The sequence below is a fragment of the Camelus bactrianus genome, chromosome 1 (assembly GCF_048773025.1).
Source record: "Camelus bactrianus isolate YW-2024 breed Bactrian camel chromosome 1, ASM4877302v1, whole genome shotgun sequence".
Taxonomy (NCBI): Eukaryota; Metazoa; Chordata; class Mammalia; order Artiodactyla; family Camelidae; genus Camelus; species Camelus bactrianus.
Window position 1 is genome coordinate 120,455,751 of NC_133539.1, and position 15,488 is coordinate 120,471,238.

At 57.2% G+C, this 15,488-nt stretch overlaps 1 protein-coding gene across 1 annotated transcript in view; it reads left to right on the forward strand.

The window, feature by feature from the left end:
- SH3BP5 (SH3 domain binding protein 5) overlaps positions 1–14,684 on the forward strand; it is a 65,613-nt gene extending 50,929 nt beyond the window's left edge. Inside the window, exons 4-9 of the mRNA XM_010966060.2 lie at positions 3,569–3,733; positions 9,044–9,174; positions 10,152–10,194; positions 10,885–11,104; positions 12,599–12,859; positions 13,251–14,684. Of these exons, the coding sequence (XP_010964362.2) occupies positions 3,569–3,733; positions 9,044–9,174; positions 10,152–10,194; positions 10,885–11,104; positions 12,599–12,859; positions 13,251–13,465 (1,035 nt within the window). The 3' untranslated portion in view covers positions 13,466–14,684. The remainder of the gene's footprint in view (positions 1–3,568; positions 3,734–9,043; positions 9,175–10,151; positions 10,195–10,884; positions 11,105–12,598; positions 12,860–13,250) is intronic.
- Positions 14,685–15,488: the final 804 nt, after the last annotated feature.

Below are 15,488 nucleotides of genomic sequence, written 5' to 3' on the forward strand. Positions count from 1 at the left end.
ACTGTGTCGATGTCAAATGGCTTGTGTCCTGCCAGTGGGGTGTGTGATGGGATGGCGTGCTTCCCTCCCACCCCTTGTGTGGTTTCAGAAAATGTTTTATGAAACACCTTACAAAGAGGCCATGAGCTTTGGGATTCTTAAGGAAGCCCCCAAAGTTCATTTCCTTGGGCTTAATGGTGATAAAGTGGACTGTGAGCAGCCACAAAGGACTTGAGGGAGATTGGACATCTTCGCTGGCTGCTGTAGTCACTCTGTAGGTTTGCAGAACAGCCCAGCTGGGTGGAAGGGAAGATGTATTATCATATAGGTTTAGATTTGCCTCAACATAACCGAAAACCCCCAAATAACAGTGGCTTAAACATGAGATTTTATTTTTTTCTGTCATGTAAAAAGTCCAGGGCAGAGACCTAATTTAAGAGAGTTGCCTCATGATCCAAAATGGCTGTTAAAGCACCAGCCATTGTATTGCTATCACAATATCAATGGAGAGACAAAGGAGCTCTCCCGGAAGTCTTAGTGTCTGTTTATGTCTCATTGGCTAAAGGTTAGCAACAGGGGCACTGGCTACAGTGACAGCTGGGAAGTAGGCTCTCAGCCGAGACACTGCCTCATCCTGAGGCACGAGGAAAGATGGGGAGGAGAAACAGTGGGTACAGAGCAGATGCTCAGCTTGGATGAATGAATAAATGATGGAGGGGATCATTGATGGAGAGATGCCGACTGGCTTCTGTGGGTGGGGTAACTGTAGACCAAATCCTCATATTAGTGGGATTCACAGTATGACAGGGAAAGCACATTTCTGATGCCCCAGGAGGGAAGGAACACTGCAGAAACTTCAGAAACTCCCCAGGGGCTCAGCGGAGAGCATGTTCTTCTGCAGGGCCACCTCAGGTGGGCTTCCTCTTTTCTTCTTTGTGTAGATCTGGTCCCCTTATGTTTTCTTTTTTAAAAGTATAGTCAGTTTACAATGTTGTGTTAATTTCTGGTGTACAACATAGAGATAGTTATTTATACATTTATATATTTTTTTCATGTTTTTCATTATAGGCTATATTACAAGGTATTGAATATAGTTCCCTGTGCTGTACAGTAGGAACTTATTTATCTATTTTATATATAGAAGTGTGTATCTGCTAATCCCAAACTCCTGATTTATTCCCCCCTTCCCCTTTGGTAACCATGAGTTTGTTTTCTATGTCTGTGATTCTGTCTCTTTTGTAAATAAGTTCACTTGTGTCATATTTTAGATTCCACGTAAGTGATATCATGTGCTATTTGTGTCTTTCTGGCTTACTTCATTTAGTATGATAATCTCCAGGTCCATCCATGTTGCTGCAAATGGACTTTTATTCTTTTTTATGGCTGAGTAGTATTCCATTGCATATGGGTTTCCTTACTTGGAGCACAGCAGGTGCACAACAGCAGGTGAGGTGGTTCTGGGCCCAGGTCACAGAAGCCACGTTTCAGAAGGTTCCCCTGAGAGCATCTTTCTTTAATTTGAAGACAGAAGAGCTTCCTAATTGAAGCAGGGAGACCTGGGGAGGAGAGTTTATTACCCTTGAATGCTGCTGAACTGAAATACTAAAATATGCTTAAAAACAAAGACAGATAGCTCTGAGAAAAGGTTAGGGTCCCCTGGGGTTAATTCTGGCCTGCTGGGTGGGGCTGGAAGCCCGCAGGGGTCTGTGGTGCAGTGTGGGGGCAGCTTCTCAGGGATGGGTCCTCCCCACCCCCCTCCCCCTGTGTCTGGACCGGTGGAGAGCTGTCCTCCGCGGGGGGTCACAGTGAGTTGTGCCGCCGAGAGCCAGGTATGCCGCCTGGTGTCTTGTCAGTGGGTTTGTCCGTCCCGGAGGGCGGCCCCTGGTCCTCAGTGTGTTACTGGTGCACACCTGCGTGGTCCCCAGGCCACATGGTGGGCTTGCGGCAGGCAGGTCCCGTCTGGAGCTTTAGCCTTTAGCCTTTGTCAGGCCTCCTGCAGACAACTGTTTCATAAATCTTCTCCCTCCTGGGCCCCCACCCATCCCACATTTTCATTTTGTCCCCGTCCCCCGCCCTCAGTCCAGGATCCTCCTCCTCCAAGAAGCCATCCTGGATTCCCTGCACGGGAAGGAATTTCTCCCTCAGGCTTCCTCACTGTATTACTTCAGAATGTCCACGCCCAGTTCAGCCCCCTGAACGGCTTGTCGTGGCCTGAAGGTCAGGTCGGGTGTGATCCGAAGTCATGTGATCATTGTGATGGAGACTGGCACCCAACAGGGTGTCACAGCTGTCCCCCACCCTGGCGGCTGCTGGGCTCCACGTCTGATTTTGTTCCTCTTAACTGTCTATAAGAAGTGTCCTCAGCCTGTGGTATCCAAGGACTTCCCTCTCAGTCATGTGAGAATGGCCCTGAGCCCTGGGGGTGCCCCTCCAGCTCATATAACTGACTGAGGGATCCGCTTAGTGGGGCTGGGGGGTGAGCAGTGGCTTTCCCTGGCTCCGGCGGGGAGTTCCAGGTGGACCTGCCCAGGGTGGTGATGAAAGTCTGTTGCTTTTCTGGCACAATTGCATGGCCCACTCCTGGGGGACGTGTGTCTACTGTATAAAAGCAATAGAATATGGGTCAACTATGTAAGTTAAAATTTTCTAGTTGTCCTAAAAAAAAAAAAAACTGCAGGTGGAATTAGCTTTAATAATATGTTTTAACCCAGTATATACAAAATGCTGTCATTTCACCACATGATCAACATGGACATTATTTAGGAGACAGCTGTGCTCTTTTTTGTATTAGATCTTTATAAATTGGGATTTTTCTTCTTTTCTTTTTTCTCTTGGAGATACTGGGGACTGAACCCAGGGCCTCGTGCATGCTAAGCACGTGCCCTCCCCCTGAGCCCGAGCCCCGCCCCCTGGGGGTTTTGCACTCAGTTTGGATTAATGATGCTTCGCATCCTCGAGGGGCCCGTCTGCTGTGGGTCAGCTGCAGTTTCTGTGGATTCTGCCACTCGATGTTCCCTGAAAGTCAGGAGGGTGTCAGGACAGTTAGGGTCTACCCTTCACCCATTGCTGGTGTTGGCCGGTGTGTTTTGTCCAGCAGAGTCAGCGAGCCAGGGTGGGACTCGGAGCAGCCGGAGTCTGGTGGCAGCTCTCAGAGCCACAGTTCCCACTCTGAATGACACATGGCACTGTGATCTCTTGGGGCCTTTCAGGTTCTCACGTGCTGTGAATGGAACCACAGATCTTGGCAGGGGTGGCGTGGGGATCGCTGATGCCATCGGCCCCATTAGCTGATGAGAGCTTCTCTGTGCAAGGCCAGGGCTGGCTGTACTTGCTTGTGTGGGCTGGTTTGCCGTCTCGAACCCTGACCGAGAGCTGGCGTGTTTATCTGGTCCCCTGGGTTCCGCGCTGTGAAAACCCTGCCTTCCCACCCAGCCCCGTTCCCCGTCCAGCATCTGCATGGACCTGTGGGCACCCAGCCTGCTACCAGGCTGCAGGCAGAGAGGGATGGATGCTCCCCTTTTGGAGGGTGTGATGGGCCAGTGGGAGCCCCATGTCTCCTGAGACCTCATGAGGTTTTTTTCCCATCCAGGCTCAGCTGGAAGCCCAGAGGGCCACACAGGACTTCCAGAGGGCCACCGAGGTGCTCCGTGCCGCCAAGGAGACCATCTCCCTGGCTGAGCAGCGGCTGCTGGAGGACGACAAGCGGCAGTTCGACTCGGCCTGGCAAGAGATGCTGAATCACGCTACCCAGCGGGTACGGTCCCCGTGGGGCGGGTGGGGGTGCATGCGCTGTGTTTGCACGTGTCTGTGTGAGGTGGGCAGCTCGTCAGGGGTGACCCCCAGGCTCCGGGCCGGGCCCCCTTGTCCACCCGATCCAGACTTCCCGCTGGTTTCCCCGAGCAGAGGAACAGACCCCCAGGTGTGTCATATATCACAGGGGGTCAACTCCATGGGGTCTCTGCTGGCCTGGGGCTAAGCCATCCTGTGATGCAATGACAGTCACCCGGTGACAGGCACAGCTGTTCCTCCCCTGTCGCTTGAGGTTTGTCTGATTCAGATCATCCCTGCCCGTCCTGACTGTGGCTTCCCAGAGGAACCAGGTCATTTTCTAGGGCCCCTCCCACTGACACTGAGTCTGGGGGGCTGGCCGGGTTTAGAGTCCTAGGCAGGGGACTACCCCCTGGGCCTGGCCTGGGGCGCGGGTGCCGTTGGTGGAAGTGGGGCCGTAGTGGAGGAGGCCAGAACCTGGGGTGCACGGGTCAGCCTTCAGGCTGGGCTGGGATCTGGGGAGCCATGTGTGCTCAGGAAGGGGGCGGTGAATAGCCCTGAATCCTGGCTTTGGTGCCGTCATAATTTGGGCCTTGACTGGCCCCCATGACCTGCCTCTTGGCCACATCGCTCAGAATCAGAAGTGGAGGGGACTGCGCTTGGGTCAGCTGATCTGTCGCTTCTGTGTGCCTCTGCTAGGCTCCTAGGAGTCACACAGGACGTTCCGGATGCCTCCCTTCCTCGTTTGCCTGGGGGGAGGGGGCGGTCAGCTGACACGTGGCTTTGGTAGCTCTTTCTGAGGCCTTGGATGGAGGGTCGAGTAAGGGGTTGGGGTGGCAACCCTGGTCTGGACCCCCCGAGAGGCTGCCTGAAGGGCTGGCATAGAACCTTTTCAATGTCACCTGCCCTGGTGGCTCAAGTCCTGGGGGAGCTGATAATTAGACAGCTGTGTGCTTCCTTAAATAGCAAGCCTGACACACAGACGCCTTGGACTTCTCGTCAAAGCTGCATTGACTCTGTACCGCCTCCCCCGGAATCCCAGGCTTCTGGCCGGGGTTGTGCGGCCGTGGGCCTCCTACCCTAGTGGACACGATGCTTGGAGAGCCGGACACAGGTGGGAACAGCTTCCCTGGGTCCACTGGGGAAACGCCAAGGGGGAGGTTGGAAATCTTGAAAATTTTATAAGCCACAGCCTGACAGATGGGGAAAAGGACAGGATGAAAAAAAAAGAGAGTAGTTCCTTCCAAGAAACGAACTGAAGGCCTGCTTTTCCTTCCTGCCCAACTGAGATTGAAATCAGCTAGTCAGCAGTTATTTCAGAAATCACTTAATCTGTTCTTTAAAAAAGAACAAAACATGTTTCTGCTTTTTTTCCCCTTTCTACTTTTTAAGTCCTGGGGTCCAGGAGAGGATGTTCCCAGGCCCTCCACACGCACAACTCCTGGGAGCACAGCTCACACCAGCGTCTTTGGGAACGGTGCTTCTCAGGGCTGTGCAGTGCGCAACTTGTGAGAGTGCACAAGCCGGCCCTGGACCTCCTGACGTCATGTGGGGCTCCTTAGGGTCCTGGGAGGGCATCTGATGTGTGCCCTCACTGAGGCCACCGAAGGTTTCTTGGTTGGGAGTGGAGGAGGGTAGCCACTGCCGACGAGCAGGCTCCCTGGGTCCCGGCCAGGATTCTTGCCCCTGGCCCCAGGGCTGCTCTTCCTCTTCCTGAGGTTCCTCCACATGCCCCGGGCCTGAGATGCAGCTCTCTGACCTGCTGGGAAGGAGAGTTGGAAACTGACAGCAGCAGGAGACAGAGCCCATGCGAAGCTGACCTCGACCACATCCCCACGTTGCTGAGAAAAAACAGCCTGGAGGGGACGTGCTCTCTGGACGTGGCGGGCAGCGCAGACGTCTGTGTGTGGCTGTGCGTGAACGTCCCTGTGACTGAGCCTGCCCCGCGGCCTGCGGGCCTGGCTCGCTCGGCTTCCTGAGTGCTGGCGGACGAAGACAGCGGAAGGTCTGGAATCGCTCCCTGGCTGACTCCTGGATCCTCCAGGAGGCCTGTTTCTTCCAGAGAAGGGAGCTTCCGCTCACCCTCCTCTTCTGAAGGCGCTGCGTGCAGCTCTAGACAAAGACGCAGACCTCAGAAAGGTCCAGGCCGCTTGAGGAATTGGTGGTTTGGGCTGCGTGACCCCCACCCCAGGCATAGCAGAAGGATCCGGGGCTCCCCACGTTCCTTGCCTGAAGGCATCCGTGTGTCCCTTCTGTTCCCTCAGACTTGGGGAGACGGCAGGCAGCCCCACTGGGAGCAGGGCTGGAGCCAGCACCCTAGGACACTGTGAGCCACGTTGCTGCCGGCTTCTCTGTCATCAGGCCACGGGCGGGGCCGCGGGGCCAGGTCTCCGCTTAGAGCAGGGTCAGGAGACTGCAGAAGCCGCGGTGGTGGGAGGCAGAGCTGCGCGGGCTGCGCTTCAGGGGGCCTCCCTGCTGCGCCCACTTGGGCTTTAGGTCGCAGGGCCCCTCTGGCTTCACCTGGTTTAGCCGCGAAGCAGCCCTTAGAGGGAGGTGATGGCTTTTCACCCTCTGGGAGGGAGAGGAGGCCTGGCGTCCTAGGAGGGAGGAGTTGGCGCCTCTGACGTCTGCACGGCGGGACCAGAGCGATGAAGACGACGACCAGGCTTGGACGTGGGGAGGCGTGAGCTGTCGGGACCCAGCAGCTGCGGGGGGAAGGGAAGCAGAGTCAGTCTCGCCTCCTGGCCCCAGCGTGGAGCCGCCCAGGGTGTGGATCTGAGGCCAGCATGCCCGCGAACTGTCTGGCCGGCTCTCCTGGGCTGGTGGGTACGTGCCACCCCATCCCCTGCAGCCATGAGAAGCCACCCTCCTGGGCCCCTGGCGCCCAGGGCTGCAGGAAGAACCAGAAAGCAGCTGGAAGTGAAGAGCCTGTGAAACCACCTTCCCGGGAGAGAGGACCCTGCTCCTGGCTCTGGTATAGGGGTGTCAGCAAGGGTGGATGGCCTCGGGTGGGGACAGGGGCTGGGACAGCTGGACGCGAGGCAGAGGACCGGGCTGGCTGGATGTCTCCCGGTCAGTCCAGGTCACTCTGCTGGGATGGGACCCAGCACTGGCCAGCAGGCCTGTTCAGTGCTGGTCAGTGTCCTGCAGGAAGCGTCTGTCTGAACATCTGTGCTTTGCTGTGAGCAGAGGGCCTGGGCGGAGCAGTGGCCGCAGGGTCAGTAGGGCCTTGGGGACCCAGCTGCCTGCTTGTCCTGCAGCTCCGGGAGGGGCCGTCAGCACTGCTGGGCCCGTATTCTCTCTGTGCTGCTGACCGGGGACCCCGTTCTCTGCTGTCCTCCTCCATGCCTTCTCCAAGGCCACTGCCCTCTGCCTGCCCAGGGCTCTTCTGGCCACTCAGGCCTCAAACCTTCCCAGTGGGAAGCAATGGGTGAGCAGTTTCAGGGTGTCTGGGGTGGGCATGAGGGGCAAGACTGCTGGTCTGTGGGATTTGGGGACCCTTTAGTCATTAGCATCTGCGGAGGCCAGTGCACCCGGAGGTGATCACAGAGCCTGGGGGTCGTCCCCAGGACACATCTTCTGGGAAAGAGGGGTCCAGGGCCATCAGTGCTGGGCATTGATTCCCTGGGAACTTGGCCGCTTCAGGGAAGGAGCGGGAAGCCAGGTGAGGCTCCATCTGCGCCCTGGTGCTCATTCCATGGAGAGCGGGTGCAGGACTGTGCTGAGCCCCGCTTGGTCCAAAGTGCCTTGCCCCTCACACCCCACAGCCCCCCAGCACTGCCTCGGCTGCCGGGCCCCCTCTGGGCTGCCAGGGGCCTGACAGCCCAAATCCCACTGTGATGCGGTGCTGCTGGGCATCTGCACTGTGAGGCTGGCACACAGTAGGTGCTTCACCAGTGTCTGAGGCTCTGAATTGAATACAATGGCGGTAAATGGAGGAGCGGTGTGGAGGTGGGCGCAGGATCCCCTCAGCCTGGCCTTCACCTTTGTGGAGTCCTGGGCGCCTCGGGGCTGAGCTGAATCTCTTCCTTTCGTGCCCTCCACCTTCCCTGTAGAGCCTCCCTGTGCCACCCTCCCTCCTTACCTGCCTGATTCCAGGGTTCAGGGGGAGGGGCCAGTGGGTTACCTAGGAGACGTCACCAAGGCAACCGCTGGGTGACTCCCTGGAGGCAGGAAGTGGAGTGGGGGGCTCTCCTCCACTGCAGGTTGTGTGCCTGTGGGGTGGGGAGCTGGGGCGGGAAGTGGCAGAGGTGGCCGGGTGGCAGGGCCCATGTGCTGGCAGCTGCTGAGAGCCCTGCTTTTTGCAGGGAACCCTCTGTACCGTCGCCTTAAGTCACAGCTTTCGTAGATCGTCTAAAATGCTTTCAGGCAGCTCCTTACAGGTGAACGCTGCTCTGAGTCCTCCTGCAGGGGAACAGATTGCCACGATACATCGTCTTCCTGTCTGATCAGCTTGGGGTTTGAGTGTTCACGAAGGTCCTACCAGTAAATCCTTAAAGTTTAAGATTGAAGACGAGATGCAGAGTTACCAAGCTCAGGATGTTTTTAGTGCATTTTAGGTCACTGTGACACCTTTGGGGTTCAAGGCATAGGGAAGGATTCTCCCGGCCCTTTGGTCTTGATTGAGGTCATCTAAGCAAGTCTGGGACCGCATGCCAGCTTCTCTCAGGTCCCTCGTTCCCTCCTCTGGCTTTGTTTTAATTGGTTTTTTTTTTTAATATCTCAAGCGTTGAAACCATTGTTTGAATGGTTTTGTGACCCTCACAATCTGTGAAGTCAGACCCTTCTGGACTGGTTTCTTCTGTGTCCACCAGCTAATTCAGGATGCTTGGGGAGAGGGTGGAAAAGCTGAGGTCCCCAGGGCCCGCTGTCCTGCTGCACGTGCCTGGTTCGTGGGTTGCCCAGGTCCCCATGTCTGTGAAGGTCCCGCTGGCGCCACTGCCAGCCCACTGGCTCCTGTCCGAGGGTGGGAGCAGGAGGGGCCCTAAGGCGGTGTCTTAGGACAGGTGGACATCGACTGAATCAGAGAATGTTCCATGACTGTCTCTTGATTTTTGTTTTTCCTTGTTCTTTTGCCTGGTCACACTGCCTCTGCCAGTTTGGCTATTTAATCTTCCCTGACGTGACTTTTCCAGAATAGATTAATAGGGAAAAGTGATCCTGTTCTCTTTGGACGTAACGTTAGCCTTCATCTGCCCCTTGAGGCCCTCGAATAAATTTTTTCTAAAAGACAAGTCCCACCCCTACAAGGGACTGCTCTGGGTTTGGCCGGGCTGACCTCTGCTGTCGTTTGAAGGTCATGGAGGCGGAGCAGACCAAGACGAGGAGCGAGCTGGTGCACAAGGAGACGGCAGCCAGGTACAACGCGGCCATGGGGCGCATGCGGCACCTGGAGAAGAAACTCAAGCGAGCCATCAACAAGTCCAAGTGAGCGGGGCCTGGGCTGTGTGCTCGGTGCGGCCGGGGCTGGGCTCTGGGACGCTCAGGCTGTGCCCTCGGCTGTGCGGCTGAGAGCAGGGGCGAGGCCCCGCCCCTCAGCTTACCCGTCAGCGTCCCGGGGCTCGCTGAGTCCCTGACACCCACTCTTTGTGGACCAGGAGCTGATGAAATGGGGCCAGACTGGTTTCAGTGGAGGTTTTCTCCAAGCTCTTCCCCCACCACTCCGGTATACTGCTCTGCAGTAATGATCTCAGGGACAAGCCCCTGCTTCACTCACAATTGCTGGGCCTCCCAGCAAAGAGACAGGACCCAGGGTGGCCCAGGCCCCCCCAGCCCGAGACAGACCCCGAGCTTCACAGAGGGTGAAGGGCTCAAGAGGAAGCGTTGTCTCCTCTTAATGCTCAGACCTACGCCCCTCCCAGTTCCTGGAAAGAGCCAGCGTCTCCCGGCCGACCCAGAGCCCAGGGGACCAGTGGAGGACTGACCTTTCTGGTCCTGTCTGGCCTGCTCTGCAGGCTGTCCAATCCCTCCGGTCCTGGACAGAGTCCCTGAGGCCAGCTTGAGCCCCTGTCCGGCCAAGGGGTGGTGTCTCCCTCCCAGGGTGAGCCCAGCCGAGCAGCGTGTGTATCGAGGCAGCTTCTAGGCCTTACATGCTGTTCAGCCTTGGGGAGCTGGCCTGCCCAGAGAGGAGGGCGAGCCAGGCTGCAGGGCCCTGGGACTCGCGCGCCCATGTGCGGGTTTCCCATATTGAGGTGGGCCTTCTGTCAGCTCGGCCCTGGTGGACCACCTGCATCTGGTGGGCCTGGGAGTTGGACACACCACCCTCATCTGCTGGCCTCCACGCGAAGCCGAGTAGATGCTGGAGGGTGACCTGGCCGGCCACAGCCACCACCCTGGGACGCCCCATGCAGTGTAGGGGGCCGCTGTGTCAGTGCTCTAACGGGTTCCCTTTCTGTCTCCCACAGGCCGTATTTTGAACTCAAGGCAAAGTACTACATGCAGCTGGAGGTACGTGCAGCCTTTGGCTCTGTAGCCGATGGGACTTTTCTGCACTCCAGGCCCCCTTTCTGCAGTGGGCTTTCAACTGGCCCCACTGCTGTCGGGGAGAGTGAAGAGACACGTTCTCTGCTGAGTCTCTGGGCCTCAGGATGGCCTTGGTCTCTGACTCCCTCTGAATCTGCATGCACGCCCTTTCCACACTGTGCTCGGTCAGTGGTTCTCAACGCACCCCCGGGACCAGAGCATCCGCATGGCCTGGGAGCCTGTCGGCAGTGCAGATTCCCAGGCCGGCTCCAGACCTGCTGAGTTAGAGGCTGTGCAGGTGGGGCCCGGCCAGCGGGGTTCACAGCCCCCAGGGGGTTGGAAGCAGTTCAAGAGTGAGCCCTGCAGCGCCAGGGTCAGGTGGTTGGAGGGCGGACTCCTTGGGCCCCCGGCACCCACTGCCACCTCCCTGCTGGCCTTACTCCGCCAGTGGCAGTTCCCAGGTATCAGAGCTTGCGTTGGTCACTGGGCTGGGAGTCGAGGGCAGTGGCTGCTCCCCTGTCCGGTGCGTGGAGGGCTGTGGAAGAGGAGTCGGTCCCCAGTCCCGTCTTGGGAAGGTCCGCAGAGTGGAGTGGTGGGCACGGAGTGTTTGAAACTGTCAGTCAAAAGCACGGCCAGGCCTGCCTCCCTGACCAAGCCTCCTGTTCTCCTGAGCAGCAGCTGAAGAAGACGGTGGACGACCTGCAGGCCAAGCTGGCCCTGGCGAAGGGCGAGTACAAGGCGGCCCTGCGGAACCTGGAGACCATCTCGGATGAGATCCACGCGCGCCGGCGCTCCGGCACCATGGGGCCCCGGGGCCGCGGCGTCGGGGCTGAGGGCAGCGGCGCGTCCGCTGAGGACCTGTCAGGAGGCAAGGGCGAGTCGGACGCTGTTTCTGGTGAGTTGGGCTTATGTGACCTGCTTCCAGGGCGGAGTCCCAGAAGGGCCTGGGGGCTGTTCGGGGGCCTCCCCATTCGGTGTGACACTGTGCTCAAGATACTACTGCGTGTCCCCAGAGTCAGGATTCTGTGGTCCAGCAAGTTTGGAGCATGTAACACCTCCGCACCTAAGATTCCAGATACGAATTAGCTATTCAAGGCTCTGAGAAGTCCTGCAGGGAAGAACCGTTGTCTAGAATAGGGACTTTGGTTTAGACTGGATTAGTGTCCTGGCCTCCCCATTATGACCAGGACAGGACAATAAGGTTGGGTCTCCATTTCTTCACCAGTAAAGCGGGGCCTGTGGTGGTCCCTAGTCTGGTGCATCGAGTGGTGTCCAGGATCCAGTGCAGGGATGTGGGCGCTCAGGGGACGCTCCACACGTGGTGCCCGACCCCAGGGATCTCTTTCCAGGTCTATCCATTGGGGAATGGATAGTGGGGGCTGCCGTGCGCCCTTTATGTCCATCAGCCCTGTCTCTGCACACTTTCTTCGCCTTCTCTGTGGAATGCTGGCTGCTGGCTCTGCCCTGAGCTCCCCCCTCAGGTGTTTTTTTCATTCAGCCAACAAATGTTTGTGTTAGGCCCAGGGTAAAAAGGAGATTGTAATTTGAGCATCTCTGATGGGAGAACTTTAGTCTGCATCATCTCCTGAGCCCCATGTGGAGAGAAATGTGAAGCTCAGAGAGGTCAAGTAACTTGACCAAGGCCACACAGTGAGTCGTGAAGGTGGGACGTGAACTCGGATCTAAGCCCGCTTTCTCTGCCCAGCATTACTTCTCATCGATGGGCATCCTCGCTGGGGTGCTGCAGGCTGTTTCCACAGATGAGGGAGGAAGAAAAGGGAATAGGATTGTGTGTGGGGCTGAGGCGGCTTTCTGACCCCGAGAATGACGTGTCTCTGGGCCTTGGTTCTTTTGGTCCACAAAATAAGCGGGGTACAGACTCCAGAGCCCTGTGAAAGAACTGCATTCCTTCATGGCAAATAGTGATGTCGGTGGGCTGAGCGTGTCTTGTATGAGATCATGAGTCACCTGGGAGGTGACGAAGGCCCCAGCAGACACGTCACACAGGGCTGTCCGGGCCTGCGGGTCTGCCTGTGGAAGGAGCCGGCCCCAGGTCTGGCCTCCTTTGTTCGTGATGCGTGGCACAGGCCAGCCCTCTTCCCGGGCACGTGGGGGCCTGTTTTGGGGACTGGGGTGGAGAGAAGCCCTGACCTGTGGCTGAATTCACCTTCCACCACCAGGCAGTGTCTGGTGACAGTGACTTCTAGGGGGATGCTGTGGAGTGATGGTGAGGACATGAGCATCCCTGGGACCCAGCGGGGGGCCAGGTGCCTCCTGCTGGGCGTCCACGGTGGCAGGATCCTGCGGTGGCCAGGTCCCATGGGGCCCCGACCAGAGGCGCTGGGGGCTGTGGGTCAGGGCCCGGGTGACAGCTGTTCTCTCATCACAGTGGCCTCTGAGGCGTTCGAGGATGACAACTGCAGCACCTTTGTGTCTGAAGACGACTCGGAGACCCAGTCCCTGTCCAGCTTCAGCTCGGGCCCCACCAGCCCGTTGGAGATGCCTGAGCGCTTCCCCGCGGCCGTCAGGCCCGGCAGCCTGGACCTGCCCAGCCCCGTGTCGCTGTCGGAGTTCGGGGCACTGTTCCCTGTGCTGGGCCCTCGCAGCGAATGCAGCGGGGCCTCCTCCCCCGAGTGCGAGGTAGAGCGAGGTGAGCAGTGGTGCCCATCCCGTCCCATCTCAGGAGCTGTGCCCAGGGCCCCTGCAGCCGGCTCCCTGTGCCCCTGGACCTCGGATGGGTCCCTGCGCACGTGCTGTCGGTGTGGGGCACATGTGGCTCCCGCCTCCACTCCTGACCGGTCTCCTTAAAGGACAGCCCGGGTTCTGTCTCCCGTGAGACAGGGAGGGCTGTTCCCTGCTGCCAGCCAGGTGTCAAACCTCTCTCTGAAGATGAGGGATGGAGACAGCCCTCGAGGAACAGGCAGCAGGCAGCCCCATGACAGGACCCTCTGGGCCAGGCTGGGCGGGGCGGCACCGGGAGAGCCCGGAGGGTGAGCCGGCTGACGGGTCGGGGACTCACTGGTGGTCTTTACATTTCCCAGGAGACAGGGCGGAAGGGGCAGAGAACAAAACGAGTGACAAAGCCAATCACCAGCACCGGGGCCTCAGCAGCAGCAGCGGGGACGGCGGCAAGGGCCCCAGCGGCCCGGCGGCAGAGGGCCAGGCCCTGGAGGCCCGGATGCGACGGCTGTCCCTCCAGCGCTCCACGGCCGGGGACGCGGGCTTCGCCGACGCCAAGGCGGTGCAGGTCGGCTGACCCGTGCGGGGCTCGGGCCCCAGCGCGCACACGCCGGTATTTATACACGAAACTGTACGGAGAACGTCGTGCCAATAATCCTTGAATATATGCCAAATCTTAAGCGTTTCCTCTAAACTGCACTAGTGAAGTTTCGGTGACCTTGAGGGCTGAAGAGGTCTCTTCTGGGGCAGGGCTCTGGGCTGGTGAGTTTTTCACCGCAGAGTTGTCGTGGCAGGTGGGCTGGGACGTTACCTGTCAGGGTCGCGGAAGCAATAACTGGTTCCCAGGAAGGGCCTTGAGCCAGGAGAGGGGTCGGGGAGCTCAGCCCCCCGGGGTCAACGGCTCCCTCTCCCCGCCTCCCCCTGCATCGTTCGGGAAAATGGACTTGCTCACTCCTTTCCATCCCAGGGGATCTGGAGGAAAACAGGAACCTAAGACAAAACTCAGATATTCAGAACTACATCTTTTTGACCCAGCGAAGGCTTAAAAGAGATCCAAGAACACAATTCACATTCATTACCTCTGGTTTTCAGAGGGGGCTTTTAACAAAAGTGTGTTTGCTGGGACATGAATTAAAATCCTGTTCTAGAAAAGGTTACTGTGAGCTGCACTTTTGGGGGGGCGGGTGAATTCCAGGGGCAGCGGGGGCCTGTGGCAGAAGGGGACTTGCGGCTGTGGGAGCGAAGGTGCCGCCGCGTCAGCTCATCTGACCAGCCAAGGGGACTGACCGACTCGGACGTGCACGTGCGCCAGGGTCGCCGCTCTTGTCTAGACTGACCAGGTGTTGACTTCTCTGTAGGCTGTAACTTTAAAAATAAAACTTTATTTAAGGGTTGTGCTGCACTAGCATTTCTTAGAGGAAATGGTTCCTGCAAGCTAGGAGAGGGGTAGGCATGCGTCGGCAAAGGCTGTTCTGTAGAAGCAATGGCGTCTGTTATGCTAATGGTGTCAGTGTTATAAGACTGCGTTCTCGTTTTCACGGTTACACATATTTAGGGCGCTGTATTTTATTTGTCCTTTTTTTGTTAAGAAAACTTAGTATCCCGAGAAGAAAAAACAAAACCACCCATCCAAGCTGCCCGCTGTCAGCTCACACGCGTGTCATTTGTAATCTCTTCATCCTGTCGTGCTTTCTCCTTTTTTAATGACTGATCCGGTCTCCTAATTACAAGGTTATTTTGTACTTGTCTTAATACCTAGAGTGTAATAAAAATGACTTGAGAAAATGTCTACTTCACTCCGTGACTTCGGATGATGTCCTGATGCTGCCCAAGTCTTCTGTCCTAGGTGGCCTTCTGACCCCGAGGGACAGCGGGACGCGGTGCTCTGGGTTCTCACTGCCCTCAAGGGCCCGGGTCCCAAGGAGCTCACCCTGACCCCCGAGGCCTGAGCCAGGAGGCCCCCAGCGGGTGCTGTGGACACACGGCAGGGAGCAGAGCCGAGGCTGTGATGTCAGAGCCGTGGGTCTCCTTCCGGGGCACCCGGGAGTCTCAGTAAGTGACTCGGGGACCCTTGGGCCCTGGACTCTGAATTGCTCCCCAGTTGATCCTCTTCTCTTTCCACATGGGTCCAGGCAGAATGGCCCTTGCGCTTGCCTGGCCATCTCGAGCTCTGCTCATAGCTGTGCTGCAGACAGAACGCAGCAGTGCGGCACAGCACGCTGTGCACACAGGCCTCCGCCCCGGGCTTTGGAAGGCAGGGATCATGTCTTATTTTACATCATGTACAAGATCTTCAACACAGAAGGTTCAATTGTATGTTTGTAATAAATGTATCTCTTATATTCTTCCGATTTTTTTCTTTAAAGAGTCATAGGAAATTAAATTAATCCACCTAAAATATGCTAAAAGTGAAAGCACGAAATATTTACCAAAGTGAAATTTCATCTGTAGAACCATCTACCGCCATCCTGAATGTGAAGGAACAGACTTTTTTTTTTTTTTTTGTAAAAGCAAATTTTAGTGCAAATAATGAGTTCTCTTTCAGGTGGAACATACCACATGAAGTCCTTTAAACAATTTCTCTAGGTTAAACTATGCAG